The sequence below is a fragment of the Pleurodeles waltl genome, chromosome 8 (assembly GCF_031143425.1).
Source record: "Pleurodeles waltl isolate 20211129_DDA chromosome 8, aPleWal1.hap1.20221129, whole genome shotgun sequence".
NCBI lineage: Eukaryota > Metazoa > Chordata > Amphibia > Caudata > Salamandridae > Pleurodeles > Pleurodeles waltl.
Window position 1 is genome coordinate 399,164,031 of NC_090447.1, and position 27,069 is coordinate 399,191,099.

Below are 27,069 nucleotides of genomic sequence, written 5' to 3' on the forward strand. Positions count from 1 at the left end.
CTTGGTATTCATAAGCGTCTAGAGACCCCTTCAATTCTTACCCGATTTCGCACCCGTAAGAAAAAGGGTCAGAACCCGACCTGGGTGAATAGGCTCCATCGAAGACAGAGGTGGCGGCTGACGCCGTTCCGATTCCATCTCATCGGGGATGAAGACCGGGTCGACATCGATAGTGGGCACTACCAATGTCTGGAGCGTCGACAATCGAACCGGAGCAGGGGAAGGTCTCACTGGTACGTCCGGTGCGGGTGTGGATCCGAAAGCAGATCCGGAGGGGACCTCGTTGGCCAGAGCCGAACGTCCCCCAACCGAATCCCTTGGGCCCGAAGGCACTGTATTGGGGGCAGCCAGCCCAAAAATGAGGCGCATGGCCTCATAAAACTCTTTCAATTGGGCATGGGTCGGTCCGGCTCCCGGAAACTTTGGGAAGAGCAGAGCAGACCCAGAAGCAGGCTCCAAAGGCGGAGGCATCAGCCAAGAGACGGGGTGAAGTCGAAGGGTGACGGGATCTCTTTGACTTCTTCTTACCTTGTCCCGAAGACTTCGAGGAAGAAGAATGGTGGTGGCTCTGTGAGTGGTCTAAAGGCCTTCCCCTCGAGCAAGACCGGGCCTACGCAGAGTCGAGCGCGGGGCCACCATAAGCTTGAGGGACCGCTCCCTCAAGGCCTTCGGGTGCATGGCCCGGCAATCGGAGCACCACAAACAGACTCAATGCAGATCGGTCATCGACATCATGCAGTGGCAGTCCTCACACAGTTTGAAACCGGTCTTCGGGGACCAAAAAACTCACCAAAAAACTAGAAAAAAGGGTTAGCTGCTCTCCACAGCTACCCTTATGAGAGCTCTGGTTATCTAGAACAGCCTACACAATCACTAAGGGTTGCCTGGACTCTGTACAGGGGGCCTCACCTATAGGTGTACACCATATACTGAGCCAGCCTCCTACACCACCTGGAATGTTTGACCAGCAGGGAGCAAGAGGCCATCAGTACCAGCAGCCTAGGAGCCGACCTCACTGAAATCCAGAACTGAGGGCTGGAATATTGGGATCATAGCCTGAATATCCTGGACTCTCTTGGGGGAAAGGCACTAAACCAAATCATGTCCAGAATGGCTCAGATAAAGGGGAGCATTTGGGAAGGAGTTAGGTGTGGCTTCGGCACGTTTACAGTGAACATCAAAAATAGATGGACTCTTGCCACATTCTCAAGGTGGTTGACGACTCCCTGGGGTGACCCCTCCATTAAATAGCCAGTCATCGAGGTAGGTGAAGACCGGCACCCCTGACCTCCAAAAATGTGCTGCCACCATCACTTTTGTGGGGCACAGTGAACTGAAAAAGCTCCTCTCCTACCACAAACCGCAGATAGTGTTGATAGTCCAGCAAGACTGGAATATGGAAACTGGCATCCTGCAAGACCAACATCACCATCCAATCTCTGAGGAGAGGGCAGAGAAGATGTGGGCCAGGGTGAGCATTTTGAATTTCTCCTCCCGGTGTAAGGCACTGCGAGGGCACAGATCTAAAATAGGCTGAAGACCTCTGTCCCTTGTTGGGCACCAGAAAATAGCAGAAATAACAACCACAACCTAGTTCTGGCAGATGTACCCTCTCAAACAGCCTCCTTGGCCAAAAGGGTTTGCAATTTCTGCTGCAAAATTAAGAGATGGTCCCCTGCCAGTTAATGGGTGGACAGTGGATTGTGAGGTAGGCACAAAATGAAGGGTAAGGCATTACCTTTGTGGACAATTTGGATGACCCACCTGTCCCATGTGATTGCTTCCTAACTCAGACAGAATCAGAAGATTCTACCTCCCACTGGGTGGCTGTGACCCTGCAAGGGTACACTAAACAGATTTGGCAGATGTGTCTGTTGGAAGAGGGAGTGTGGGGGGTTGCGCGCTGGACTGATCGGCATGCTGAACTTGGCCAATGTGGGCAATTAGGCTTCTCCTGAAAAGGGACAAGTACTGGGTTCCTGTAGAAAGCTGGCTTGGTGTGTGGTTGACACCTATGGTGTTGGCACTTTCTAACAGGTGCCAGACAAATGTAGGCAGTGTCTAGGAAGCCAGGGCTCTTTAGCGGTAGCTGTGGATCTGAAGTCAAGACTTATCTAGTAGACATGCAAAGCTTATGCAATACCACAATAGTCACACAGTAACTTATCACACATGAAAGGAACCACAAAGTGTTACAAAAATAAGGTACTTTACTATAGTGAGATTGAGAGTGTGCAGAGCTCTACCAGCAACTGAATCTAGCTGTGGAAAGAAGACTGGCAATTCCACTGACTGATTGATATGAAAGGGTGAAACCACATTGGGTAGGAATTTTGGATTTGTCCTAAGTACTATTTTGTGTTTGTGAATTTAGGAGAAAGGTTCTTCTAAAGTGAATGCTTGGATTTCAATAGCTCTCCTTAAGGAAGTAATTCCTACTAGGAAAGCAACTTTCCATGAGAGAAATTGAAGAGAGCAAGAATGCATGGGTTCAAATGGTGGACCAATAAGCCTTGTGACCACAATTTTAAGATTCCAGGCAGGAGGTGGTGGTACTCTAGGTGGAATAACTCTTTTAAGGCCTTCCATAAAAGCTTTTATGACAGGTATTCTAAACAGAGAAGTATGCTGTCTGTTTTGTAGGTAGGCTGATATTACTGTTAAATGAATTTTAATAGATGGAATATGCAAGATTTGCTTTTTGTAAGTAAAGCAAATAACATACAATATCCTCTACTGATGCTTTAAGTGGATCAATGTTTTTGGGTTGACAGTAATATACAAAACGTTTCCATTTAGCTGCATAACACTGCCTGGTTGTAGGTTTACATGCTTATTTTAGAATGTCCATACATTCTGATGGAAGCTGTAGATATCCAAACTCTATGACCTCAGGAGCCAAATCGCCAGGTTGAGTATACTGGGATTGGGATGCCTGATTTGACCTTTGTTTTGAGTCATTAGGTCTGGTCTGTTTGGAAGCTTGTGATGTGGTACCACAGATAGATCCATAGTGTTGTGTACCAGTGTTGACGTGCCCAGGTGGGAACTAGGAGTATCATAGTGAGGGAAGTGTGACTGATCTTGTGGGCTAGAAACGGAATCAGTGGGAGAAGGGGGAAAAGCGTAAGCAAATAACCCTGACTAATTGATCCAGAGAGCATTGCCCTTGGATCGAGGGTGTGGGTGCCTGGATGCAAAGTTTGGGCATTTCGCGTTTTCGCTTGTTGCGAAAAGGTCTATGTTTGGTGTTGCCCACATGTGAAAGTACTGTTGAATTACTTGTGGGTGAATCTCCCATTTGTGTATTTGTTGCTGCATCCTGCTTAAGAGTTCCGCTAGTTGGTTGTGTATCCCTGGTATATACTCTGGTAGTATGTGAATGTGATTCTGAATTGCCCACTTACAAATTGTCTGTGCTAAAAGGGACAATTGGGATGAGTGCTCCCCTGGGGTTTTGCAGATAATACATTGTTGTCATGCTGTCTGTCCTTTTTAACACTGTCGTGAGTGAGCTGTGGCTGAAAAGCCTTGAGTGCTAAGAACAATGCTACCAGTTCCAAGTGGTTTATGTGGTAAGTCTGCTAGATTGAATCCCATTCTCCCTGTATAGTGAGATTGTTGAGATGGGCTCCCCAACCTGTCATTGATGCATCTGTGGTGAATATGGTGTGTGGCCGCCCTTTTGCTAAGTTTGTGTGATTCCACCATTGCAGAGAGTTGTAAGTTTGGCGGTCCAACAACACTAGATTGTGAAGTTGACCCTGTGCCTAAGACCATTGTTGTGAAAGACACTGTTGTAGGGGGTCTCATGTTTAGACATGCATTGGGCACTATTGATATGCACAATGCCATCATTCCAAATAGTTTCATAATAAACCTTACTGTGTAAGTTTGATTGTATTGTAGCTGCGATATGAGTCTGTGAAACGCTTGAATTCTTTGTGGGTTTAGCTAATCTAATGCTGACTGAGTGTTCAGGGTTGCGCCCAGATATAATTGTATTTGCGCTGGCTAAAGGTGAGATTTCAGGTAATTGATTGTGAACCCTAGACTGTGTAGGGTATCGATTGTGTATTGTGTGTGCTGTTGACAGGTTTGGATGGTGCTGGCTTTTATGAGCCAGTCGTCCAGACAGGTAAAGATATGTATATGCTGTCTTCTGAGGTATGGTGCAGCCACTGCTAGGCATTTGGTAAATACCTTTAGTGCTGTTATTACTCCAAAGAGTAGCACTTTGAATTGGTAGTGCTTGCCTGCTCTCACAAACCTTAAGTATTTACGGTGTTCTGGTTGTATGGGAATATGGAGGTAAGCACCTTTTAGATCTAATGCTGTCATGTAGTCTTGCTTTTGTAGCAAAGGAATGACATCCTGAAGAGTGATCATGTGGAAATGCTCTGAGAGAATATATTGATTGAGGGGTCTGAGATTGAGGATTGGCCTGAGAGTGCCATCCTTCTTTGGTATGAGAAAGTATAGAGAATATACTCCTGTCCCTTGTTGAGCTATAGGGACGACCTCTATTGCACCTTTCAGTAGAAGTGATTGTACTTCTTGTTTTAGCAGAACGAGGTGTTCTGGAGAAAGCCTGTGTGAGCGGGGGGAAATATTTGATGGAGTGGAGATGAGTTATAGGCAATAACCATTGTGGATAATTGACAGTACCCAAGTGACCTGATGTAATGGTGTGCCATTGATGGTAGAAATGTTGTAGTCTTCCTCCCACCTTCAGATGTGTGCTGTGTGGGGATGCAGAAAAAGCCACTGCTTTGATTAGGTGGAGGCACCTCTTGTAGCAGTGGATCTCCCCCTATTTCTAAAGTTGTATCCTCTATAGGATCCTCTAAAAGACCCTCTAGAGTAGTACTGTTGTCCCTGCTTTTGTTGGGACGTAGAGGCCTTTGATGTTTGGGGTATAAACCCCCCTCTGAATAGGGGCTTGTGAAAAATACCCCAAATAGGTGTTTTGTAAAGGGCACCCATGGTCTTTGCTGTGTCTGGGTCTTTTTTAATTTTTTGATGGTGGTATCCACCTCTGGTCCAAATAGCTGCTGTTTGTTAAATGGCATATTAAGGACCGCTTGCTGTATCTCAGGTTTGAATCTTGAGAAGCGTAACCAAGCATGCCGCCTGATCATGACGCTAGTATTTATACCCCTAGCTGTGGTGTCTGCTGCATCTAGGGCAGATCTAATTTGATTGTTGGCAATAAGCTGTCCTTCTGCTACTACCTGCTGTGCCCTTTTTTGGTGTTCTGGTGGGAGATATTGAAGGAACTCTTGCATCTCGTCCTAATAGGCCTTGTTGTACCTGGCTAAACAAGCTTGGGAGTTGGCAATTCTCCACTGATTTGCAGCTTGAGTTGCCACTCTTTTGCCTGCTGCATTGAATTTGCGACATTCTTTATCAGGGGGAGGGGCATCCCTGGTGGACTATTTGCCCTCTTTCTAGTTGCACTGACAACAATGGAATTAGGTGGCAATTGTTATGAAGAGTGGATCTGATGGTGCAGCTTTATAATTTTTGTCCACCCTCGGTGTGAGTACCCTAGCCTTTGCTGCTTCTTTTAAAATATCATCAGCATGTTTTAGCATGCATGGGAGCATTGGTAAACATTGGTACTGTTTATGTGTAGAGGATAGCGTGTTGAATAAAAAGTCATCCTCAATGGGTTCAGAGTGCAGCTGAACATTGTGGTATGTGGCTGCTCTAGCAATGACCTGATGATGGGCCGTGGTGTCTTCAGGTGGAGATGGCCTAGTGGGATATAGATCAGGGTCATTAGATGGGATGGGGCCTGAACAGTACACATCCCATGGGTCTACAGTATAAGTATTGCCACCCATATAAACCCCATGTGAAGAGGCAGGAGATTGCATAGAATACTGTGTAGGTGAAGGTGCTGGAGTATCAGGTAGAGGAGAAGTGAGAAGCACAGGAGAATGTGGGGAAGAAGGCTGTTGTACTGCCTTTGGTTTCTCCTTGTGCTTAAATATTTAGCAGGTGAAGGCCCAGCTTCCAAACTTTCTTGGAAAGACAGTTTCCTTTTGGTTATTAGAGGAGGCAATCATTTTCCCAGTGTCTTTTTTGAATCTGTATTTTCAGTTGTTTATGGTCCATCACTTCCAGAATGGGCCTAATGTCTGTTGACTCCTCTGCAGATGGAACATGTTTACTTCCCATAGTTGTGTGCTCCGAAAGCGTGGTGACTGTCTGCTCTAATCGGGTAGAAAATGTGAACTGTGAAGCAGATGGGAGCTTTTTTGGTTCCGAAGAGGAGCTTGGATGCTTCGGCTCCGAGGTAGTATGTAAACATTTCAGTTCCGAAGTGGAAGCCTCCACTTTGAGACTCGATCTCGAAACATGGGTGGTAGTCTGTTTGGCCTAAAGCATTTTGGTCTTCTTTGACACGGAATCCGAGGGCCGGTCGTCGAGATGTAATTTCCTGGTCCAACCATGGCCGGCAAGCAGTGGTGGACCCAAGACCATCTGTGCTGACTTTTTTGAATGTTTTTGGTGATGGGAAGAGGCTGGAGTACTCACGTACTGCACTACAGAAATAACTTGGCTGTCCCCATCTGAGTCACGATCGGAATTGGAGTCTGCCAAAGAAACCGCAGGCTGCTCCTGTTCCTCACCGAAAATGCGGGCGATTTTTTCGGTCACTTGATTCTGCCATCTTGAAACCAAGCTGAGCAGAGGCCCCTGGGAGCAATATAAGTGGCCAGGTCAGGCAGGATAACTCTCCTGATAGGTGGTCACCTTGCAAGGTTAACAAACCCCCTTTTAGGGCTATTTAGGGACTCCCCAGAGAGTGGGACCCTAGATTTGTCTGCAAGATTCTTTTTTAAGATACGTCTGCGACTTGGACACAGAGTTCTGCTGCTGGACTTCACAGGGACCAAAGACAAGACTGCAACTGGTAGAAGAGCTCCAACTGCAACTTTGTCCCCGGTACTGCAGGGACTCTGCAACTTCCATGGCCATTCATCAACCAGTCACAAGGACTCTGCCTGCACTTAGGACAGCAAGAAGGAATCTCCCTCAGGCACCTCGATGTCGACAACCGGTTTGTGGATTCTCTGTCCCACGGTCTCTTCAAGGCTCTGCAACATAGGTGGTGGTTCTGTGGCTCTCCAGAGGTCTGACCTGTATTCCTTGCAACTGGGAAGTCGGCAGTCCCTTCCTGGAGTTGCTGGAACGGAACCCCTGTGCACCGTGTCTGATTGACATTTACAAGGCTTGCTAACTCTTCTGTCTGAAGTCCTCCTAGCTCCAAGAAACTCCAGCCTCCAGCAGCTCCAAGGCCAACATCCTCCCTGAAACTCCTGCAACATAGCCATCCATCTTCTTTGTGCTGCTGAGGCCTCCCTGCACCTGCTGCCAGAGGGTCCACCTGGGGTCTCCAGCATTTTCTGCTGGCTCTACTTCTTGCTGAGGGCTGGCGCAGAGTTTCATGTAAAGGCTGAGTCTATTTGACCTTGCTGGTCCCAACTTCTGCAACTCTTCTTGCAACATGTCTTTTGCATTTGCCAAGGCTTGTTGGTGGTCCTGCTGGCCACTGTCCCCTCTGCAATTCGACAACCGGCGTGGGACAGCTGGTGAACAACTCCTGGGATCCATTTGCATCACCTGGACTCCACAGCTACATCTTCAAGACCTCCATCGTACAGTGAAGTACCCACGAGAAGGGTGGACATTGCCTTCCTGCACTCTCTGGGTGACTACGGGTGGCTTGGACTCTGTCCCCTCTCTCCACAGGTACTCCTCTTCTGGAACCTATGCCTAGGTTCCACCGACCTGGTCCACGGGTTACTGTAGCAGCTGGACACCGGAGGTCCCCATTGACTTCCACAGGAGGTTCTGACATAACTTCACCCCTATGCACCTGGAGTCCCTTTTGTAGGTACTCCACTTCTCTGGATATCCACGAGTGGGGGCACTCTCAAACCTTCCTTGTCCCTCCGGGTTTCATCTGGGATTGTTCATGGAACTTGAAAGCTCTAACGTGATTTCCCCATGTTATCCTGTGGACAACTGGCCCAGGGTAAGATCTCTGCACACAGGCGCCTGGGGAAACCTAGTTACTTACTGTAGGAAGCGGGCTATGTATATACTATATCCAAGTAAGACATAGTGTGCACAGAGTCCAGGGATTCACCAGAGGCTTAACAGTGGCAAACATAGACAATACTAATGCTCTCTTTTGTGGTAGTCTTATCAGAGGGTAGTGCAAAGCATTTATTGTACACACACAGGCAATAAATGAAGCACACACTTAATGACTAACTCCAGGCCAATTGTTTTTATATAGCAAAAAATATTTTGTTACTTTATTTCTAGAACCACAGGATTCAGTTTGCAGTTAAGTACATTTACAAATAAGTAGCAAGCATATGTATCAACAGCACTTTGTTTCAATTTGGCAAGTTAAACTGTTTTCAAGAAAATATCAATAATCTGTTTTAAAAGTTGACTGCAATTTTCAAAGACAGTTCTACGGGGGAAGAAAAGTTAGCACAGTTTTGAGGTAAGTACAAGACTTATAGTTCCACTCTCCGGGGATTAGGATGTTCACAGGTTGGGGTTCAAGTTAACCCCAAACACCCACCACCAGCAACATGAGGCTGGCCCGGGTGCAGAGTTCAAAGTTGCTGCAAGATTTAAAATGGACTCCTAAGAGGACTGGGGGCACTCATAATTAGATCTTCCTGCAGGCAAGTACCTGCGTCTTCAGAGGGCAGACCTGGGGGGTTTAGGTTAGCACCGGGGGAGGGGGAGCTGGAGAGGGACGACCTCTAGAGTGGCTCTATTAACTCCGGGAACAGGAAAGGGACCAGGATGGAGCTTTGAACTTGGGAGTGGGACAGGTCCCAGCACTCTGTCTTCCTGTGCTTGGTTGCAGGGTTTCACCTCACATTCTGATGGCCTTCGAGTTCATTGACACGTATTCTTCGCTGGTCTTGAAGTTGTGACCTGACCCCAGACACCAAAAGCTAGCCTGGTGCGGACTTCTTACAGACATCCGATTGTGACAATCCTTATAGGGTTTACAACCTTCTTAAGGAGTGACATCCCCTGTACCTAGAGAATCTTGGAAGTAAAAAAAAATGGAAAAAGTGGTCTCTGAGAGACAAGAGTAACTCCGGATCTGCTTCCGGAGGTGCATTAATGAAGGAACTGACATCAGCGAGCTGGAGTCATGCCTACAAAGGCCCTGCAGTTACATCCGAAGCACAATGGTGTCAGTGTGGAGCCGTATTGTACCATCTTCCAGCACGCAGAGGTACTATGGAAAGGTTTCCTGATCCAGTCTGACGCCTGTAGAATAGTCAAAAGGTTATGTTATGTTGATTTGTATGGTGCATTTTGAATGGGTGATGTGGGCATTTCTAAGGAGGGTTAGGATGACTGGGTGGTCTGGAGTGCTGGTCTGGAGTCTTTGAGAGAGCTTGTTGGAGATGTTGACGTATAGCACATTACCATAGCCTAGCCTGCTGATTATGAGGGCCTGGGTGGCAGTGCGCCTCACGTGTGTGGAGTCATGTGAAAATCTTGCAGAACACTATGAGAATGAAAAAACAGGATAAGGTCACTTTATTCAGCTGTTTATTCATTGTGAGTTTATCATTGAGGATAACGAGGTTTCTGGCGTGGTCTGTGGGGGTGGGCATGGGTCCTAGTTTGGCTGGCCACCTGGAGGACTCCCAAGGCAAGAGATCAGCATCTAGAAGTCTTTATCAGTAGTTGCATGCACACAACTATTTCAAGAGAATCAACCCGGAGTTTGTTGAACCATGGCACAACTCCATTTCACCTCATTAATTTGAATCAAACATTAAAGTCAATACAGATCTCTTCTAAGTAAGGCTCAAGGGCAGGTTTTAGTAAACACACTTCAAACAAAGTATTGAAAAATCTCATTTATTGTCAAAGTACAACCAAATGTTGCATCTTTTTGAGAAATGCTCAAGGAATCTTGTCAGAACCACAAGACTTGGCAAAGAACATTTCACCTTTAAAACACATTTATTGTTTGAAAATGTACAGAACCAAAATTACAAACAGCACAGAAAATATCTTGACTGAAGGCTCTTACATTCATCCATGTGTGCTGCTTTTTTTTTAATTTTTATATTAGGTAATCTTCATTAACAAAAAGAACCTTGTTCTTAAAAAAATACTCTGCATATCTAGCACAAAGTGCTTATTTTTTATTTATTATAGATCAGGTGTGTCAGGAACATAATACTGGGAGAAAACCTTCTCTTGTTAAAAACAAAGCTTGGAAATATCTGATAAAAAGTTGCATGCCAGGGACGATTCTATACAGTAGTCAAAATATGTTTCCCAATCTGGGATGTTTAATCCAGCTCACGCCGGGGAATAAATAAATAAATGAATGGGATGTGGCAAGTGGTTTCCTAACCAAGTGATGAAAGTTTATTGTACAGCTATTATCCGAGATGAGATCTGAGGGGAAAAAGCTCAGCCTATGCAAAGCAGAATAACAATTTCACACTAGCATAATTTAATAGAAAGATGTACGAGAACAAAAAGTTTGATGAGCGTGAGACTGTTACCAAGTCTAAAAGGAAAACCCCCAGCAATGGGAAAAAGAGAAAAGGAATAAAAAGAAGCTTTCCTGCATAGACAGTCAAACAAATGGCGGATTCAAAATGTGTATCATGATCTGATGAAAATGTTTTTCTTTTGGTTTTTGCTGACAACTTTAGTTATCATGAGGGTAATGTGAGCTGGGCCAAGGATCTGAGCTTCTTCTCCCTATAGTGGGGGTCCATATTCGCCAGGGATCATAGGTCTGTCCTCCCATTGTATCCGGTTGGTTTGTAGCAGCATTTGAACTGGAGGGTGCAGATGAGGTACTTTCATTTCCCATAAGGTTAATGCCTGAAAGGGAGTTTGCTGGAGTGGTGAAAGGGAGGGTGCTGTTGATGTTGCTGGCCCAAATGGAACTGCTGAACGGAGTGGTTGTTGGCCAAGGAATTCCACTACTGCCAAGGATGGACTGCGAAGACAACAACATCCTGATTTAGAAAATGCACAGAGGAGTATGCGATATAAACTGCAAAGCATATAAAGTAAAATAGAAACAATCAAACAATAACAGGTTTCTCTGGCCCTATGGCCCTGAACTCATTCACAAACTTCTAAGTCAAGTAACCCAATCGGGCTTACTTTATATAAGACACCTTTCTAGGGGGGGCATTTCATATGAATCACAATACTTCATAACATCACATTTTCGAAAACAAAACATTTGCTGAAATTCATTATTGAAACATTTTTTTAAAAACGACTGAAAATTGATCTTCATTCCTTTCATGAAGATTCCCAAATTAATCTCTATATTTCATCTTAAAGCTTTCAATTTCAACTCTGCCCATTTCATACATATCAGCCCTTAAAGTCCATTTTACATAATTCAATCAAAGGGTGTGCACACAACGAATAAAGTACCTAGTTATGATCCCAATGAATCATAATGGAGGGAGCAGGGGAAAAAATAAGCAAAAACAATGCATTACAAGTGCTGGCTTGAATATTACATGTTGATCAGGCAAACAAAAAAGGCGAAAGGACTTACAAATAACCTTTATCAGACCTCACAGCAAAGCCTTGGTGGGCCAAAGACAAAGAACAAATACCAAGATATCAGACCGCTTTGCCTGAAGAAGGTCAACTTGAAGATCTTCACATCAGGCAACTAATTTCACCTAATGACTTGAATAAACATATCTGGTAGAAGGGCGTCTAAAGAATAAGTTACTTACATTCAGTAACGCCTTATCTGGCAGAGGTACTATCTAGCTGCAGGTTCCTTACTTTTGAATTTCCTCAGGCGCCAGACGGGATCGGCAAGATTTTCTTTTGCAGGACCCCTGAGTGCCAGGAGGTGACGCCAATCAGCTCCACGAGTTGTCTTTAGCATGGTCTGGCCTGGAAGTGACATCCACATCACCTATACAGCTGCCACCTAGATACACTCATGTCAGTTACTGTTCATGACTTTCCACGCCTGGAGCGCAGAGCAATGAAGTGTACTGACACTGCTGTGTACAAACTAGGGCCTTGAACAGGATCATCCAAAACCCTAGAAATCTGTCCACAGAGCAGGGAAGATGGGTCGGTCAGTAAGGATATGCAACTAGATATTGTCTCTGCCAGATAGGGTGTTACCAAAGGTAACTTGTTAATCCGATAGAGACTTCTAGCCCCAGATTCCTTACATCTGAATAAACATCCAAGCAATACCAACCCTGGTGGTGGGACTGCAGACAGATTTATATTAGTAAGTTCTGCAGGACCAAACTGGCGAAATGCCCATCCCGGTAGACCTGATGTACAACTTTCTTACCTTTGGTAACTAAATATCTGGTAGTGACATATTCTAGTTGCAGATTCCTTACCTTAGAATTTTTCCCCAGGCGTCAGACTGGACCCAGAGATTTTTTCTTTGAGCAATACCCTTGCACGTCGGTAAGTGCCATTGGTCGTCTCTGCGGGCATCGTAGTAGCCATGATGACCTCGGGAGTAGTACATAGACGCCGCCTCAGCGCAGTGACGTCAGTTTCTTTTAAAGACTTTCCACGCCAAAGCTCAGAGCCGCTAAGAACACAGAGATTGGTGCGCCAGAGCTAAGGACCTGAAGGGGGAAATCCCTGTCCCTAGAAATCAGTTCGCAAGAGGGGAGGATGGGTGGGTTGGTAAAGAATCTACAACAAGAATATGTCTCTACCAGATATTCCGTTACGGAAGGTAAGTAACTTGTACATCTGATAGAGACTTCTAGTTGCAGATTCCTTACCTTAGAAGAGATACCCAAACAATGCCATCCTCGTAGGTGGGCTGCGAAGCAAGATCATACTAGAAAGTCATGCAGGACCGAATGACCAATGTAGCCGTCCCGACAGACCTGACTGTCCAATCAGTAATGTTTAGCAAACGTGTGCAGGGATGCCCACGTAGCTACCTGGCAGATATCCAGGACAGGAACTCAGAGTGCTAACGCAGTGGAAGCAGCAGTTGCTCTGGTGGAATGAGCGAGCAAGCCCTCAGGGAGTTGCTTCTTGGCCAGAGCATAGCACATCTTAATGCAAAGAAGTACCCATCGAGAGATGTTGGACAAATGTGTGCAAGCAACCCCCGTTGCTGGCAAGCAAATGTCCAGGACTGGGACGCCACGTGTTAATGCAGTGGTCGCAGTTTTAGCTCTGGCGGAATGAGCCTGCAAACCCTCAGGGGGCTGCTTTTTGGCCAAAGCATAGCAGATTGTGATGCAAAGAACGATACATTGAGAGATGGTCTGTTTCTGCAACACCTGACCTTTCTTCGCACCAACACACCCCACAAAGAGTTAGTTTTCTACCCAGAACTCTTTAGTGCGATTAAAGTAGACCTACAAAGCTCTCCTTTGGTCCAGAAGGTGCAGTTGGTACGCTTCTTTTTAGGCTTGTGAAGGTGTGTAAAATGTGGGCAAGGTGGCACAAATGAAGTGGTGTCACCACGTTTGGGAGGAAAGAGGCCCTAGTGCAACACACAAGTTAGTTTGTCTGGAAAAACAGACAAGTAGGGAGGCTTGGATGATAAAGCCTGCAGCTCACTCACTCTTTAGGCAGAAGTAACTGTCACAAGAAATGCTGTTCTGATAGTGAGCAGCCAAAGGGGACAATTATTAAGAGACTCAAAAGGAGCACACATCAAGAATGTGAGGACCAAACTAAGGTCTCACTGAGGCACAATAAAAGGAGAAGAGGGAAACATATGCACAAGACCCTTTAGAAATCTATTTACGTTAGGGGATTTAAATAAAGATACTTGGTCAGGAAGCTTCAACAAAGCAGACAGAGCAGAAAGGTAACCCTTCAGAGTGCCCAAGGCAGAGCCCTTCTGGGCAAGGGTAAGAATAAAAAGAAGAACATCAAAAAAGGAAAGCAGAAAGCAGGTCAATTAATTTTTCTATACAACATATTACAAATTTCTTCCATCGGCTGGCGTATACCGATCTTGGTAGAGGACCACCTGACTGCCAGAATTACACTGCAGACTTCGGGAGGAAGGTCGAAAGCTGTCAACTGTCTCCGCTCAATATCCATGCAGGAGGGCATAGAGTTGACAGGTTCAGGTGGAGGACCCACCCATGCTGCTGCGACAGAAGATCCTCCCGAAGGGGAAGTCTGATCAGAGGATCAATGCTCATGTTCAGAAGCTCTGGATACCAGACTCTCTGTGCCCAGACCAGAGCCACAAGGATTACTTGTGCCTGGTCATTCCTGACTTTCTTGACAACTTTAGGCAGGAGTGGTATGGACGAAAGACAATTCCACTTGAAACGAAGAACAAGTTACTTACCTTCGGTAACGATTTATCTGGTAGAAATATATTCTAGTTGCAGATTCCTTACCTTAGAATTTTCCCCAGGTGCAAGACTGGATCTGGAGCTTTTTTCTTCGAGCAGTACCTTTGTGTGCGGTTAGGTGTCGTTGGTCGACTCCACGTCTGTCGTTGGTGTCCTGGTCGACGTGATGTTGCGGTTATACATAGGTGCCACCCAGGTGTGCTGACGTTAGTTTCTTTTTATGACTTTCCATGCCAGCAGTGCAGAGCCATGAAGAACACTGAAATTGGTACGTCTGAACTAGGGTCCTGAAAAGGGAATCCCTGTCCCTAGAAATCAGTTCACAGTGAGGAGAGGATGGGTGGGTCAGCAAGAAATCTGCAACTAGAATATGTCTCTACAGGATAAATAGTTACCGAAGCTAAGTAACTTGTTCATCTGACAGAGACTTCTAATTGCAGATTCCTAACCTTAGAATAAATACTCAAGCAATACCATACTCGGCAGTGGGCTACAAACCAAGATCATACTAAAATGTCCTGCAGGACCAAATGACCAAATTAGCTGTCTCTGTGGACCAGACTGTCAAGGCAGTAGTCTTTTGTGAACATGTGCAAGGATGCCCATGTTGCTGTGGTAGCAGCAGTTGCTCTGGTAGAGAGAGCACGCAAGCCCTCCGAGGATGCTTCTTTGCCAAAGTGTAGCACATTTTGATGCAGAGCAGCACCCATTGCGAGATAATATGCTTATGCACCGCCTTCCCTTTCTTCGCATCCACATATCCGACAAAGAGTTGGTAGTCCACCCGGAAATCTGTAGTACGATTGAGGTAGAACACCAACGCTCTATTTGGATCCAAACGTTGGACGGATTAGGAAGCATTGGAGGCAGCAGCAGGGGTGGGCTGGGCAGACCTCTGGTTTGCTGCCTCACTAGCCTGTAGGATTTCATGTCCATGGCCATGCAGTGGCTGGGTAGCATGAGTGGCTGGCAGGGAAAGGATTATGACGGCACAGGAAGCCCCTTCTGTGGCCACAAAAGGAAAGAAAAGCAGACTGTGGTGGGTGAGGGGCAGCCGTGAGAAGGGACCAAGCTGTAGCACAGGACTCCTTGAACCTCCCGAGCACAGAGTCTGCTTTGTCTCAGAAGAGAAGAGTGCCATCAAAGGGAATGTCCCTGGGAGCCTGTTGGACATCCCCCAGAAAGCCAGACGTCCTCCACTAGGTGTGGCGCCTCAAGGCCACTGTTGACGCAACCAACCTATCCAGTGAGTCAGTTGTGTCCAGCCCACAACGAATCAAGACCTTAGCCACATTCCTCCCGTCAGCAATGGATTTGGACATGAAGGCCTGGGCCTCCTCCGGGACCTGCGGCAACACCTGCGTGACTGTATCCCACAATGAATGGATGGAGCGGCCCAAAAGGTATGAGGTGTTCACAGACCGTGTAAGAAGCTGGCCTGGTGTGTGGTGAGCACCTATGGTTTATCATCTTATACCAGGTTGAGGTATCCCCTATTAGTGAAGTGTAGACAGTGTCTAGGAAGCCAGGGATCTCTAGAGGTAGTTGTGGATGAGAAACCAAGACTTATCTAGGAGACATGCAAAGCTTATGGCATACCGCTGTAATCACACAGCACTTACACACATTAAAGAATGACAGTGTTTAAAAAATAAAGGAACATTATTATGGTAACACAAATACTAAAATACTGTATAGGCAATACTCCAACTGGAGGTAATTAAACACACATATTATATACACGTTAGCAACCAGGAAAAAGCATAGGCAGTGGTAAAAGCAATAACAAATGGTGGGAGCCCTAGGGGAGGGCCAAACCATATGCTAAAAAAGTGGAATGAGAATTCAGCCCCCCCACCCAAGGAAGTGGAAACAGTAGAGGGGAGCTGGAGGAACTAGGAACCCAAAGAGGTGAGTGCCAAGGTGCCGCCCCTCCCCCTTAAGACCAGGAGAGAAGAGGCAAGTACCTCATTTTCCCCAAAACCAACAGGAGGACTTTGGAAAAGGACTGTGCAAGAACCAGACAAGACTGGAAGAAACCGAAGGTGGATCCTGACAGTAGAGGACAGCAAAAGAAGGGGACCAAGTCCAGTTCGAGCTGGAGAGTCCAGCTGTAGCAGGAGCCATTACCAAGCCTTCTGCGGATGCAGGACCAGGTCGACCGTGGATGAAGTAAGTCAGCAGTGCAGCACAGAACCAGAAAAGGAGTACAGAAGTGATGTAAGGATGTCCGACATCGGCAGTCATGATGCAGTTGGTCAAAGGTGCTGGAAAACCACCAACAATCCTTGGCTAATGCAATAGTCGGAGAAGGTTTTGCAAGGCTGAAGAGGACCTGCAAAGTCCAGGGGACTCGACCCAAGGAGGAGAGTCCAGGGTGACCCTCGGCAGCTGGGAGAATCACAAGAAGAGGAGGCAGCCCCCACAGGCGACCCACGGGCCGCAGGCACAGGAGTCGCAGTCAGGCCTACTCAGCACACCTGAAGAGAAGTCTTGCGTCGCTGGAGCAGCAGTCAGAAGAGTGCTTTGCAGGAGGGAATGCTGGGGCCGGAGCTACACAGAGCCTGAAGATGCCTTGAAAGAGGAACAAACAAGCCTTAGTAAATGCAAGAGTTGAGTTGTACAGGGGGTACTGGCCTGCAAGGAGAGGCAAAAGCTTACTGTCTCCCAAGTTGGACAGCTGGTAGAGAGGACCAATGGGACCACTCCAGATCACCAGCTGTGATAAAGGATCCAAGCAGTTCCAGGGGAGAGAGGATTCAGGCAGCCGGTTGTCACTGCAGTTGGTGCCTGCAGATGCAGGGGAGTGACTCCTTCACTCCAAGGGAGATTCCTTTTAATTTCTTGTGCAGGCTGAAAGCCCATCACCCTCAGAGGATGCACAGCCAGGGAAATGTTGCAGTTGCTGGAAGGAGCCAGAGAAACAATGTTGCAGAGCGGAGTTGTCGCTGGAGTTGCAGATTGTTGGTTCCTGGAGGGTCCAGCTGCAGTCCTGGTGGCCAGAAGATGAAGTAAATGATGCAGAGGAGTCCTGCTGGAATCGTGCACGTCGAATCTGAGGACCCACCCAATAGGGAGACCCTAAATAGCCCAGGAAGGGGTCATGGTCACCTAGCAGGGTGACCACCTATCAGGAGGGGGCTGTGAAGTCACCTGCCTGACCAGGCCACTCAGATGCTCCCAGGGGTCTCTGCTCACCTTGGATAAATGGTAGAATCAAGTCTCCACCTGGAGGAGCTCTGGGCACCACCCCTGGGGTGGTGGTGGACAGGGGTGTAGTCACTCCCCTTTCCATTGTCCAGTTTCATGCCAGAGCAGGGACTGGGGGTCCCTGGACTGGTGCAAACCGGTTTAGGCAAGAAGGGTACCAAATGTGCCCCTCAAAGCATACCAGTGGATTGGGGAGTTTACCTCTCCCAAGCCATGTAACACCTATTTCCATGGGAGAGGTTGTTACCTCCCTCTCCCAAAGGAAATCCTTTGTTCTGCCTTCCTCTGCCTGAGCTGGTTAAGCAGCAGGTGGGCAGAACATGTGTGAGGGGTGGCTAAACCCCAGAAGACTAGTAGGAGCAGTGCTGGGGGTCCTAGGAGCCTCTAGAGTGCATGTTATTGTATAACAGTATTGGGGTATGAGGCGGACATGTTTGATATCAAACATGCCCAGGTTCGGTGTTACCATTATGTAGCTTTACACAGGTACCATTATATAGCTTTACACGGGTACTGGACCTGTGTCGAGTACACGGATAAAATGGTTTCCCCGCACTTACAAAGTCCAGTGTAATGGGTCTGGAATTTGTAGGGGCACCTCTGCTCATGCAGGGGTGCCTTCACACACACAGATACCTGCACCCTGCCCTCTGAGCAAAGAGGGCCTACTATAAGTGTGTTTAAAGTGTCCTGGTGCAGTGACCTGTAGTGAAAGGGTGCATGCACCTTTTCTCGCAGGCTGCAATGGCAGGCCTGCAGACATATTTTGCATGGGCTCCTATGGGTGCCATAATATCTGCTGCAGCCCATGAGGTACCCCTGGTGCCCCAATGCCCTGGGTACCTAGGTACCATATACTAAGGGTCTTATATGGGGGCATCATTATGCCAATTGTGGGGTGTCCTAAGTAACCAAATTTAGAGGGAGATAGCCCAGTCACTGGAGTCCTAGTTAGCAGGATCCCAGTGAACACAGTCAAAAACACACTGACAGCAGGCAAAAAGTGGCTGTAACCATGCCAGAAAGAGGGTACTTACCTACAGACAGCAAATCCAAACTGGGGGAAGAAAACATTTTCTTCCCAAGTTGACCCAGTCTTTTTGACTCCAGTTGAGCGGATGAAAATGCACCAGAGGAAGAAGAAGCCTGGATGGCAAGGCTCTCAGGTGTAGGGTGTTGGGACACGAATTTAGGGTCGTTCGGCGCAGGTCGATGGCAGTGGGCGACTGTCCTCTTCACAGGAGCCCCTGTGCTGGCTCTGGACCAGGTGCCCAGAAGGACATCCATGAGGGCTTCAGTGAAGGGTAAAAGGGGTTCTGAAGTGGAAGCCCCAGGCTGAAGCTCCTCAGTCAGGAGGTTAGTCCTGCCTGCCACAGAATGAAGCTCGAGGTTGAGGACCTCAGCTGCCCTAATGATCACCATAGAATATGATGTTCCCCCTGCCCTAGCCATGGTAGAGGGAGAAAGCATGCCAGCATCTGGAGAAGTATTCAGACCACTAGCCTCGCCCAATTCCTGTGCACAGTCCATGTCAGGGTTGTCAAGATGGTATTCCAGAGGGTCCAGCGACCCCTCCAAACCTTCCCCATATTCGTACCCATAATAAAAAGGGTCAGAATTAAACTGGGTTGAGAAGACCCCATTAAAGTCGGATCCGTTGTCAAGCGACACCGTTCCAGCTTCGGGTCGACTGTGGGCCCAACTGACGTCGGGTGCATCCATGTCTTAGCCGGCACAGGGGAAGGCCCAATTGGCACGACCAACGTTGGTATGGATCTGAGAACGGATCCGGAGGGGCTCTCAGTGGACGGGGCCAGACCCACATGTGCAGAACCTGAAGTGCCCCCACCCAAGCCCCCAGGCCCCAAAGGTGCTGCAGGGGGTTCAGAGTGTGCATAAAGTGCATCTGCAACTAGATGTCTTTATCAGATAAGCAACGCTGAGCATGAGCTGCCTTGGAAACTCCTGCGTGCAAAACTGCTGACATTGCATGCACTTGGCGGAGGAGAACAGATCTAACCAAGGATCTCCCCACTGCTGAAAGAGTCCTAGCGCCACCTCCGGGTGAAGATGCCATTCATGATCTGGAGTCATTTTCAGCTGAGTTTGTCCGCTCTGGCATTCAGAAAGCCTGCCAGATGCTGAATCACCAGGGATATGCCATGCTGTTCCAGCCATGTCCAGAGACGTAAAGCCTATTGAGAAAGGGTCCAGAACCGCACCTCACCCCACCCTGTTTGTTTCAGTACCATATGGCAGTTGTGCTGTCCGTGAACAACTGTACTAGCCTTCCCTTGATGGAGGGTAGAAAGGTCTTGAATGCCAGTCAGATTGCTCAGAGCTCCAGCATGTTAATGTGAAGTCCTGTTTCCTTTGTAGACCGGATGTCCCTGATCTTGACCTCTCCCAGATGGCTAAACTATTCAGGAAGTGATGCATCTATCGCTGCTGTAAGAGCTAGTTGGGGAAGGGAAAGGGTCTGTCTCTAGCCCAACCGCGGTTCGTTCACCACCACTGTATATCTTTTGCAGTTCCCTCCGAGATCTGGACCATGTCGGACAGATTTCCCTGATGCTGTTTCCAATGGAACTTTAGGCCCCATTTCAGAGCCCGCATATGCCATCTGGCATGCGTCACCAGCAGGATGCAGGAGGCCAAGAGTCCCAACAGACTCAGAGTCTTTATCACTGAAATACAGGATAGAGGCTGAAACATTGGTATCATACCGTGAATATCTTGGACTCGCCGCTCGGGAGGCTAAGCCCGAAACTGCACTGTGTCCAAAACAGCTCTGATAAAAGGGAGCATCTGAGAGGGAGTCTGCTGTCACTTTGACATGTTTACAGTGAACAACAGCAAATGCAGGAGGTTCGTCATATCCTAAAGGTGGGAGACAACAGCTTTGGGCAAGCCTGCCTTCCTCAGCCAGTCGTTAAGATAGAGGAAGACTGACAGCCCAGATCTCTGCAAATGAGCTTCAACTACCGCTGTCACCTTGGTGAACACGCATGGGGCACAGGTAAGGCTGAAGTGCAGCACAGTGAACTGAAAGTGCTTGTGGCCTACTGTGAACTGCAAGCAACGTCAGTGGGCAGGCAGGACAGGGATGTGGAAATAAGCAAACTGCAAATCCAACGCTACCATTCAGTCTCCTGTGTCCAGGGCAGACAAGATCTGAGCCAATGTGAGTATTTTGAATTTGTCTTTGAGGAAATGATTAAGGGCTTGTAGACCTAGTATAGGGCAAAGACCCTTGTCTTTCTTGGGAAGCAGGAAGTAGCGGGAATAACAACCACAGCCTACTTCTTCCACCGGAACCCTCTCTATGACTTCCTTGGCCAAGAGAGCTGCAACTTCTTCTGGGAAAATCTGTCATCTGGTCGTGAGATGGTGGTAAGAAGGAATGGGTAGTTTGAAGGGGAGGGAGTAGCCCCTTCAGATGATCTGCAAAACCCACCTGTCCAAGGTAAAAGACTGCCAGTGGGGCAGGTGATGGCAAATTCTACCACCAACTGGATCCCTATAGAGAGGCAGACTCAGAGGATTTAGAGGCTGCTGCCGAGGGCAGGGAATGGGGTGGTCAGACAGACCAGACTGCTGGCCTTTGGTGGGTCCGGTGCAGTCGTCCATGCGGAGGTTAGGCAGCATGCACAGAAAGGTGTCTGGCCAGGAATTGGCACAGTTGGAAGCTCCTTTCATAGCCATAAAAGGAGCGAAAGGCAGATTGGGGGCAGGGGGCTGCAGAGAGAGACTGAAGGACCTGGCCAAAACCCAAGAATCCTTGAAGGGCTCGATCACTGATTCGGCATTGTTTCTGAAGAGATGTGGGCCATCGAAGGGCACTTCCATAAGGGAAGCCTGGACATCCCCCGAAAAGCCAGGCGGTGTTCATGGACCGCAATACCTGACTGGCGGAAGAAAACATCTGCTTCCCAAATGTATCCAGCATCTAAGATTCCCTATCCGGAGTTGCGGAAGGGAAAGCGCCGTGGGAAGTTAAGGCTTGGACCACCACGCTCTGAGGAATGGGGTGTTGCGTGAGGAAGATTGGGTTCCCAGGTGCAGGGCGATGGTGATGGGCAGTCATCCTATTCACAAGAACCCATGTGCTGGGTTTGCGCCAGGCACCCAAAAGGACATCTGTGAGGGCATAACTGAACAAGAGCAGGGGTTTGGATGAAGAAGCTCCCGGTTACAGCCCCTGCAAGAGATTAGTCTTGACTGCCAACGAGGGTAGCTGAAGGTCCAGGATCTCATCTGCCCTCCTCACCACCATTGCATAGGAGGCTCCCTTCTCTGTAGCCATGGTAGGGGGAGAAAGCATACCAGTACCTGGAGATGTGTCCAGTCTACTGGCTTCACCCAAATCCTCACGCCAGTCCATTTCCTCATAAGGCTGGTATTTTAGAGGGTCCAGCAACCCCTCCCAGTTTTCCTGAGGCCTATTTCAACAGAATAGGGCACGGGAGCCGATCTAGGAGGCAAAGCTCCTGCCGGTGTTGGTCAATGCACATCTGGCTCCGTGTCGGAGTCTGAGATGACAATAAGGGTGATGGCGCTGGTAGGTGCCGGCGGCGCCAGAAGCATCGGCAATGGAGAAGGTCGAGGTGGTATGGTCTGGCAGTCCACACCCAGGACTGGAACCTTGAGAGCCCATCAGCACTGTGGCCGAAGCTGCAGGTGCGGAACCCGATGGGGCCCCATCAGACCCTGCAGGGCCTGAAGGCACACCAACAGGATCAGACTGCTAAAAAAAAAAAAAAAAAAGAGGCAAATGGCCACATAAGATTATTTTAATCGGGCAGGGATCGCTCCAGCTCCTGGAAATTCAGGGAGGCATGGAGTTGGCCCAGGATCCAAAGAATGAGGACTAGAATGAGGCCTAGCATGACAACGCTCCCTCGTCATGTCAGCCGACAGACGAGAAGTTGAAGACTGCTTTGACTTCTTGCTCTTCTTCTTGTGCCTTGACTTACCTGATCTTCCCGAGGACTTGGAGTGGGCCGATGACTTGGGACTCCACAACCTTCCTCTTGACCAGGGCCTCCACTTGGGCTGAGTCACTTGGTGGGTCGTCATCAATTTAGGGACGGCTCCCTCAAAGCCTTTGGATACATGACCAGACACTCTGAGCACGACTGGTCGCGCTCCGAACACCACAGACGAGGTGCAGATCCATCATCATCGCCCAATGACAAGATCAGCAGGGATTAAAACCCATCTTATGTGACAATATAATGACACACGAAGGGGTAATACTGCAAAAAAGTTCGGCAAAAAGTAAAAAAAAAAAAAAAAAAAGGCAGTTAAAAAAAACAACTGAAGGGTAGCTCTTCTCTTGTGGACAACAGACATGGAGCCCATCGCCTGGGAAGAATTCAAAGGTCAAGAATCTGCACTTAGAAGTCTGTATTGGATAGTATTTTTTGGTAAACATTTTTTTAATAGTTTTAGAACAAACAAAGGCACAGTAATGCACAAAGCCAGCACATTATTGTCAGTTGACAGGCAGTCACGCTAGTTGGCTTCCAGACATAGGCCATGTATACATAGAACAATGGAACAATATCAGCAACATCCACAATGGGACACAACCCAAACAACCAATCAAGCCATTTGGCCCAACCCTTTCCCCCACATTTTAGTATGTTTGTGGGGACATCCCCGTGCCTCAAACTGGTTTCTCCTGCTGTGCACACCAGTCCAGTCCTCGTCTCTAATTCAATAAAGTAGGTGGTTCGGACATGTTCCAGCCTTCCGCAAAATCCCTCTTGGCCACTAACAATACAGTTCCTATAAAAGAGTGGTCAGCTCTTGTACCTCCCATGTCTTCCATCAACCCCAACAGCACCATTTTGGGGGATTTTGGGACCACCCAATCCACCGCCTCGGTGAGCTCAAGAGTCCTTACCCTGTATTGGTGGTTGAGGGAGCATATCCATGTCACGTGGTAAAAGTCTGCAGGAGTAGCTCCGCATCTAGGGCATGTAGATTCGGAAAGGAAACCAGCTCTGTACAGTCTAGCAGGGGAGAGGTAGGTCGCATACAGGTAGTATGTTTGCATTATCCTAAGGCAGGAGGACATGGTGATAACTTTGGGAGCCATTAGCGCGTCACACCAATCCTCATCATCCAACTGGCCCAACTTCCGTTCCCATCTGTGTCTGATATGGCTCAGGTCGCCTGAGACACTGTTGATCAACATTTTAAATATTTGGGATATTCCTCCTTTTCCCAGAATCCCAATAAGTAGTTTGCCATCAAGGGGACTGTACTCCTGAAGGGGGTCTGCGTTGTTTATATGTATATGTAGTGCATGGCAGAGCTGGAGGTACTTGTAGAACTGGGTGTGGGATAGTTGGTAGGTCCCTTGGAGGTGCGGAAACGAACACATAAGCATTCCCTTCCACATGTCCCCGAGGAGAGAGATACCCAGCTGATCCCAAGGAGAGCACAGCCATGCGTTTCACTTTATATAGAAGACCATTAACGTTCCATGGTAGCACCGGTAGGGGGCCCATCGTTTACTTTGGCAATTAATGTTTCTTCTTGGAAGAAGGATCCATCTCCCAATATTGCTACATCGGTGTGTGTCACGTCTGTGTAACCTTCTGGTATATCAAAAAGCCAATAGGGCTGTTGATAGAGACGGATGACGGAGGTGTCGGGAGCACTCTTAAGGTGTGGTGTGTCTGCCGCCTTGACGCCTTGTCCACGCCCCCTGTATTATACAGTATTTATGTAGGGGATGTGGGTGTGTCACTGGGCTGCTGGAGAACCGGCAGTGGGTGCAGGTGAAAGCTTCCACCGTGGTGTGAGGCTTGGCACAGCAGCAGTTGGGGGAATGGCGTCTGGGATCTACCAACCTAGGGAGTGCTGCAGAGTATTGCTGGGCAGTGATCAGATCAGGGTTCCTGGCGCTGGGCACGATCCAGATGCAGACAAGCTTGCCTTTGGCGCATGTCTGCTATGCGGGCGTGTTGCAGCTGCATTTATGTAGGTCCTGGGAGGCGGGAGGAGTGCAGGGGCCGTGATGTCATTTTCTGTGGTGATGGGAAAGCTAGACAGTCACCCATCAAAACTGCCACTGTCAGTCATTCTTGTTTTAGAGTGTTCTCTGTCAGTTTAGTAGAGAGGACTATCTGGTTTGGAAAGGCAGAGTGGGATACAGACTGTGATGAAGTTGCCAATGCCATTCTTAGGCATAGAATGGTCCTTGTTTGAATGCCAAAAGTTTCCAAACAGCTGGCCTGTTTTGAAAAAGTGACTGTAGGAAGCTGGCTCTGTATCTACTAATATCAAAATGAGATATAGTGTGCACAGTCCAGGGGTTCCCTGAGAGGCTTGACAGAGACAAAAATAGATAATACTAATGCTCTATTTGTGTTTGTGTGGTCAAGCAGTTAGGCTTATCAGAGGGTAGTGTTAAGCATTTGTTGTACACACACAAGCATTAAGTGAAAACACACACTCAATGACTTAACTCCAGGCCAATAGGTTTTTATATAGAAAAACATTCTTTTGTTAATTTATTTTTAGAACCACAAGATTCAGTTAGCAGGTAAGTAAATTAAATGAAAGGTACTTTGCATAGTAATAGTTGAGACTTTGAATACATTCAATATTGTACACAGTTTTCATTAAAATGGCAAAAAGCTGTTTTAAAAGTGGACACTGCAATTTTCAACAGTTCCTGGGAGAGGTAAGTATAGTACAGTTTTAGAGGTAAGTACCACACTTACGGGTTCAGTCTTTGGGGCATAGGTAGCCCACCATCGGGGGTTCAAGGCAACCCCAAACACCCAGCACCAGCAACACAGGTGCAGAGGTCAAACAGGAGCCAAAATAACATGGGTGCCTATGGAGACAGGGGGCATTCCGGTTTCAGTCTGTTTGCAGGTAAGTACCCGCGTTGTCGGAGGGTAGACCAGGGGGTTTGGAGGAGTACTGGAGGGGCCCCAAGCAGGCAAAAAAAAAAAAACACACCCTTAGCGACACGGGGTGGCTGGATGCAATGTGCCAACAGGACGTCGGGTTCTCAACAGAACTCTATGGAGGGAACAGGGGGTCACTTAGGTGCTGCAGGCAGGGCACAGGGAGGCCTCTCGGGCAAGCCACCGACTGGGCATGGGTGAGGGCCGCCTGCTGGTCGTTGCTGTACTGATGGTCAGTTTCTCATGGGCCTGGGGGCTGCGGGTGCAGTGTTTCTCCAGGCGTCGGATATCTTCGTTGCGGGCAATTGCAGTCAGGGGGGTCCTTGAGATTCCCTCTGCAGGCGTCGTCGTGAGGGTGCAGGGAGGTCAGCCCATGGTGTACACGTCATCTGAGTCACCTCGGGGTTCTCTCTGGATAGTTGGTTTCTCTGGGCACGGGCCGGGGGCGTCGGGTGCAGAGTAGTGGGGACTCACCCTTCTGGAGAGAGGTGGGAGTCCCTGTAAAGATGGATGTCAGTTCTTCTGGTTGGGCAGAGCTGCTGCCCACTGGAGTTCTTGGTCCTCAGTGATGCAGGCAGACCCCAGTCAGGGGTCGCTGGTCCTGTAGGACGCGTCACTTTTTGGTTGCAGGGTCTTTGAAGCAGGAGACACGCCGTTAGGGCTGGGGCCAAGTCAGTTGTCGTCTCCTTCTCTTCTCTGCAGTTTTCAGCTCAGCAGTCCTTCTTCTTCTTGTGAGGTCATCAGGAATCTGAAGATCTGGGTTCAGGGTTGCCCCTGAATACTAAATTTAGGGGTGTGTTAGGATTAGAGGGCAGTAGCCAATGGCTAGGGTCCCCGAGGGTGGCTACACCCTGCTTGTGCCCACTCCCTCTGGGGAGGGGAGCACATTCCTATCCCTATTGGTCCTAAACCTCCAAAGCAATGGAGGATTTCTCAAGGAGAGGGTCACTTCAGCTCTGGTCACCTTAGGGGTGGACCTGACTGAGAGGGCGGCGACTCCTTGTTTTTCTCATTATCCCTCCGGACTTGCTGCCAAAAGTGGGGGCTCATCCGGGGGCCGGGCATCTCCACTAGCTGCTGTGCCCTGCGGCATTGTAAAACCAGGCATGAGCCTTTTAGGCTTACCGCCAGGTGTTACCGTTCCTGCAGAGGAGAGGCACCTCCACCCAGGACAGGCTTTGTTTCTGACAATAGAGTGCACAAAGGCACTCACCCCATGTGGTCATAAACTCGCCTGGAAATGGCAGGCTGGCACAGACCGGTCAGCCTTGCACTAGCAGTTGGGCTAAAATACAGGGGGCATCTCTAAGATGCCCTCTGTGTGCATTTCTCAATAAATTCCACACTAGCATCAGTGTGGGTTTATCGTGCTGAGAAGTTTGATAACAAACTTCCCAGTGTTCAGTGTAGCCATTTGGTGCTGTGGAGTTCGTAATGACAAACTCCCAGACCACATACTCGGTATGGCTACCCTGCTCTTACAATGTTTAAGAATTGACTTACACACTGTAGGGGCATAGTGCTCATGCAGCTATGCCCTC

The 27,069-nt window shown here is 48.2% G+C and overlaps 1 protein-coding gene across 2 annotated transcripts in view; it reads right to left on the minus strand.

Moving 5' to 3' along the window:
* Positions 1 to 9,911: 9,911 nt before the first annotated feature.
* TMEM131 (transmembrane protein 131) overlaps positions 9,912 to 27,069 on the minus strand; it is an 892,454-nt gene continuing 875,296 nt past the window's right edge. For both annotated transcript variants that reach the window (XM_069204268.1, XM_069204267.1), the window contains exon 41: positions 9,912 to 11,032. In XM_069204268.1, coding sequence (XP_069060369.1) covers positions 10,736 to 11,032 — 297 coding nt within the window. In that variant the 3' untranslated portion in view covers positions 9,912 to 10,735. The remainder of the gene's footprint in view (positions 11,033 to 27,069) is intronic.